The 4,728-nt window shown below is 41.1% G+C and overlaps 1 protein-coding gene across 1 annotated transcript; it reads left to right on the top strand.

Moving 5' to 3' along the window:
- The first annotated feature begins 368 nt into the window (after positions 1-368).
- si:ch1073-303k11.2 (leucine-rich repeat neuronal protein 4) lies at positions 369-2,541 on the top strand. The gene is made up of 2 exons (XM_023289139.3): positions 369-528; positions 1,346-2,541. The coding sequence occupies exon 2, from the start codon at positions 1,348-1,350 to the stop codon at positions 2,131-2,133; it is 786 nt and encodes a 261-aa protein (XP_023144907.1). The 5' UTR covers positions 369-528; positions 1,346-1,347; the 3' UTR covers positions 2,134-2,541.
- Positions 2,542-4,728: the final 2,187 nt, after the last annotated feature.

Raw genomic sequence — 4,728 nt, 5'->3', positions numbered from 1 at the left:
ACACACTATGAAGTGATCCTCTGTGCCGATCATTTCCACCAGAACACCTGCACTTTAAAAAGAAGTAATAAAAAGCAGACTGCTACACCTACAGGTTACACAAACACATACTGCAACAAGCACAAGCCTGCCTCCCGCTGTTGCTCAGCAAATTAATATGCTGAGCAGCACGGAGGCACATGGTGACTCCCCACTTGTCTTCCCAGCACACATTTACACACAAATTCCAAACGAGACAAAAAAAATAAATAAATAACCAAAAAGAGCAGTGGTGGCTGCTTGGAGCCCCATTGTGAGAGAGAAGACATTGAGAAGTGAAAAAAGCCAGAGCATGAAAGAGCAGCAAAGGGGGAGGGAGAGGCACTGAGGGGAGAAATGAGGGGGTGTTGAGGAGGAGGAGAGAGTCTGAGAGGAACAGCTTAAGACGGTGAGAACTGGAGACAGTTGAGAGCACACAGTGTGAGCAGCCAGAGCAGGAACAAAGGACACACAAACTACAGACCTGAAGTAACCATCAGCATTCAACAGGTACAGGCAACTTTTTTTTCAGTATGTTTCTTTTCATTCACTTGAAGCTACTATGTCTTAACCAGACGGAATGGTTGCATGTCAATTTTTTTAGATTAATTGTCAGCATTAGCGTTCAAGGTCACAAGAAAAGATTCTCTAACTATTGTAGTTGATTTTAAAATTAGCCAGAGCACTGAAACTTAAAAACAGTTTGTGGTTTGTCTTCAGGTCTGGGTTCCCACAGAACCCATGTGGCTTACTGCGAGGAGTAAATGGAAGTGCTAATGGGGTCACCCTAAGAGTGTCCTCATCCAGGACGCAGCATTTATTTATTTAACGGTGTTTACAGGATTGAAACTGGAACATTGCAAATGCTTGACTGTACACTCAGGCATTTCTGAGCTGTAAACTGCAGTAAATAACATCCATCTGGCCAAAACACTGTCTTAGCTCTTACCACTCACAACAGACCATAGTTTCTATGTTAAAATACCAGTCAAAATCTCATATATTCTGTTTTTTTAATCTGTGTTACCACTGTAGATCTTTATTGTCATTTTTGTCTATTTCACTATTTTGATTTGTGTCTTGACTGCTTCAGTAACCTTAGACTCTTGAGTTATTTATTCCACCTTATTTACTCCTTCAATTTCTTTTTTATTTGGACTATAAATGTAGTTTTAATATACAGCATATGCTCAATTGAGAAACGATGGCCATTAAAGATTTATTCCTTCTCTTAGACTGAACATAAGTGTTGATGGCCTATTTATGTTTCTATTATGACCAATACTTTACAAGTCTTTCTCATGCCTCTTGTCATTTCTGTGCATAGAAATGATGTCACTGTGCAGGAACCTGGCTACGCTTCTCCTTTTCGTCTCTCCTCTCATGCACTCCCACCACTTCACCCATGCTGCCTCGACATCCCCGCCAATCACTCGTCCACGGATCATTTTCATGACTGGCTTGGGCTCAGACGATGACTATGAGGATGAGTATGATGACAGCCACAGCCCTCCTCCGAGGGTACAGTCCTCCATGAGGACTCCCCTTCTCCACCGAGAACCTCAGCTCTGCCAGTACGACTCCTGCGTAGAGAATCAGGAGCCCTGCGCCCTTCTCTCAAAAGCGACTGGGTGCCTTTGTCCTGGTGTGAGTGGAGCTGATGAGCCTCCTCACGCACCACGCATCGCAACACTGCTGCCTGTCGTTGAAGGGAAAGACAGGGGGAAGATAGAGGTGCAGTGGTGCGCCCCATCTTCAGTGGTGTCTTCTTACAGAGTGGTGGTCGAGGGACGTGACGGTGTTGTTCTGGAATATGGGAATGCTTTGCGGCGAGGTGTGGTGGGATCTTTGGAGGTGGGGAGCAAGGTGTGTGTGGAGGCTGTGAATGACGCAGGACAAAGCGCTGCCTCAGAATTCTCATGCATGCGGTATGAAGCTCCTGAATCTTCAGACCAAAAACTGTTGGCCTGGGTCATAGGAGGAGGAGTCGTGCTCCTTCTCCTTTTTGTCATAGCAGGTGTGATCCTCTGGAAATGTCAAATATGTCGAAAGGCAAAGAGGGACTCTGCTGATGGATTAGGGAACCCTTCTTACAGCACAGAGGGAACGCTGTGATCCAGACTAGTGCAACAAACACAATCCATCCCAGTCACACTGAACCAGCTCCTTGATACATGGAGCACAGCAGGATCAAAAACAAAAGCCTAACAGTTCTGGAGTGGTGCTGTCATTGATTAAGGAATTTAGAAGTTGTATAAACTCCTGTTTCAAGGAATCTGTAAACATAATGGTACAAAGAGCAGTGGTACTCATGGAATAACTAACAAAAGGTTAATTATGTTATTTTGGGATTAAAACTACAGAATTACTATTTGCTGGCAAATAAAACTCTGTAGATTTATTGTAGTTTTTTTTATTATTGTATCATGACTGAATTAAATTGTACATATTAATTTTTAGGATATGGCTACTGACTTTGATGTTTTGTAATAAAACTATTTTAATAAATACTGTGTAAATGTCTTGGTTATATCGTTTTCTTTCATTGAAAGGGCTATGCATATGCTATACTTTATAACATCCAGCTACAGATAAGTGACAACTAAAAAAACAAAACAGCAACAAGTCTTTAAGCAAAGTGTTGGGCCACCATGTGACAACAGAACAGTTTCAGTGGTCCTTAGCATTGATTCTCCAAGTGTCTGGAAGTCTACTGGAGGGATGGAATATGATTCAACTAAAAGATAGTCCCTCATTTGGTGTTTGGGTGATGGTGGAGAGCACGCTTAAGCATGTCATTGAAAGGGTCAACTGGAATGAATGCTGGTACCTGTGAAGGATGTAATGTATGATTTGCATCACTTTTATACTCATCAAACTATTTAGTGATGCTTTGTGTCCTGTGGAAGATGGCACTGCCATGTCAGAGTGGCTACTCTTGTTTAATCATAACTGAACACAACAACTTTGTTTTGATTTGCAGTGACCCTTATTTTTAGACGGACAAGTGGACCCAAATCATAACAGCAAAATGCACCACACATTATAAGGTAGTGATGTGTCACAAACGAAATCGGTCTTAGAGTCGACTCTTTGAAGTGAACAATTGAAGCTGGCTCCTGCCTGGAAGCCAGAGCCGGTTTTTGTCCCCGTCTCTCTCTATGTTATTTTTTTTTTTGTTCTCTGAGAGAGAGAGAATGGTACAGAGACAACACACTGGAAAGGTGAGAACATGAGTGACCGCAGTAAAATTTGGATGCATTTCAATTGCACTGATAATGCAAAGGCAGAGTATGTAAAGTTAAAGTCTCATATCAAGCAGGCTCTACAAGTAACCAGGAACATTACAACTGTACATCCATCAGTGCAGCTGGAGGAAAAAATACAAGCAAGTGAACCTGCTACTAATGAAAGTTTCAGTTTGTCTACTGCAACTGTTGCTGCTGCTGCAGTGTCTACAACAGGGCTCCAGACTACAAGCAAAATGGTGCATTTGTGACCTTTTTTTTGACACTGTGAGAGTTAAATTTTCAAGTGGTCACATTGTGCCAGGTCATGATGATCATTAAGCTGTATTTGTGTTACTTTAACTGGTGCAGGCAGCAACTGTGTTAACCACAGTGGTGGAAAGCAGTACTTTAATAACTTTGGTGTATTGTGGTATTTACATTTACAAATGCAGCCTTCTCCTGAAATGTGGAGCACACCTACATGTGCTCATAGAAATATGTACTGGGCAAATATGTCATCAGAACGCTCTAGTTTAACTCTTTTCAAGGTCACTTTTGGTCACACACCTGTGTGAACACCACAGCTACCCAGCAGCAGCTGCCACAGCGTGCAATTTGGGGCGTTTATGGACCACTGGTAAATTGTAGGGCCTATCAATAAGAAAATGTTCAGCAAATGATGTGTTTTGCCTGTGACAAGGTGCTACCAGTGACAAAGTTCACCACCACAACCACCTAGACCTACAACCCAGAGTCTATGAGAATGATTTTGAGTGATTCTCTAGACTTCTTTATGTTGTTTCTCTGCAAATAGTTTAAAGTTTAGAAATATTACAGAATCAGAGATTTGATCTTTTTGTCAAATTAAGATGGGTTTTTGTTTTTGTACTTTAAAATTTAGTTTTTGTAGCCGTCTGTTCCATGTTGAGTATAGTAAGCAATATAAATAATAAACTTTTGATATATGTTTTGTACATTAGCAATTCATTTTATACATAATTTTACATTATTTTTGGTCACATGAATTAATTTAAGTAACAGAAAATCTGAGAAGCCCCTTGTGAGCATAGACTGCATACAGTTTATGCTTGTGAGCCGAAAGAGCTTTTTTTTTTTTTAGTGAGCCGAGCCATAAGAACCGCCTCTCCTAAAAGAGCCGGAATTCCCATCACTGGCATAAAGGAGCCACCAGATTCCCCTTACGGCAGAGGTCAAGGGTTAAGGATTTTTCTATAATTTTTCCCCCTGACTGTAGATGATACAATAAAGCACTTTTATTTCTCACACATTTAAAATAATTTCCAGGTGATTCTTTTAATACTCCTTCGGTTCTGAATGTAAAATTTCTACTTTCTACGTCTGCACTTATGCAACTTCAACTTTTATTCTGAAAGCCCTTAAAAACGCATCTCTACTGATGCGTTCTTTTCATTGGCTAACAGCTGATGTCTTCCTGTTAAGACCCGCCCTCCCTTGTTAT

Source organism: Amphiprion ocellaris, chromosome 13, assembly GCF_022539595.1.
Source record: "Amphiprion ocellaris isolate individual 3 ecotype Okinawa chromosome 13, ASM2253959v1, whole genome shotgun sequence".
In the NCBI taxonomy this organism is placed as follows: domain Eukaryota; kingdom Metazoa; phylum Chordata; class Actinopteri; family Pomacentridae; genus Amphiprion; species Amphiprion ocellaris.
Note: the sequence above shows the minus strand (reverse complement) of the source record. Positions and strands in the feature narration are given on the sequence as shown.

Excerpts from the sequence above, each read along its gene's own strand:
- si:ch1073-303k11.2 (XM_023289139.3), top strand. The coding sequence starts at position 1,348 with ATGATGTCACTGTGCAGGAACCTGGCTACGCTTCTCCTTTTCGTCTCT.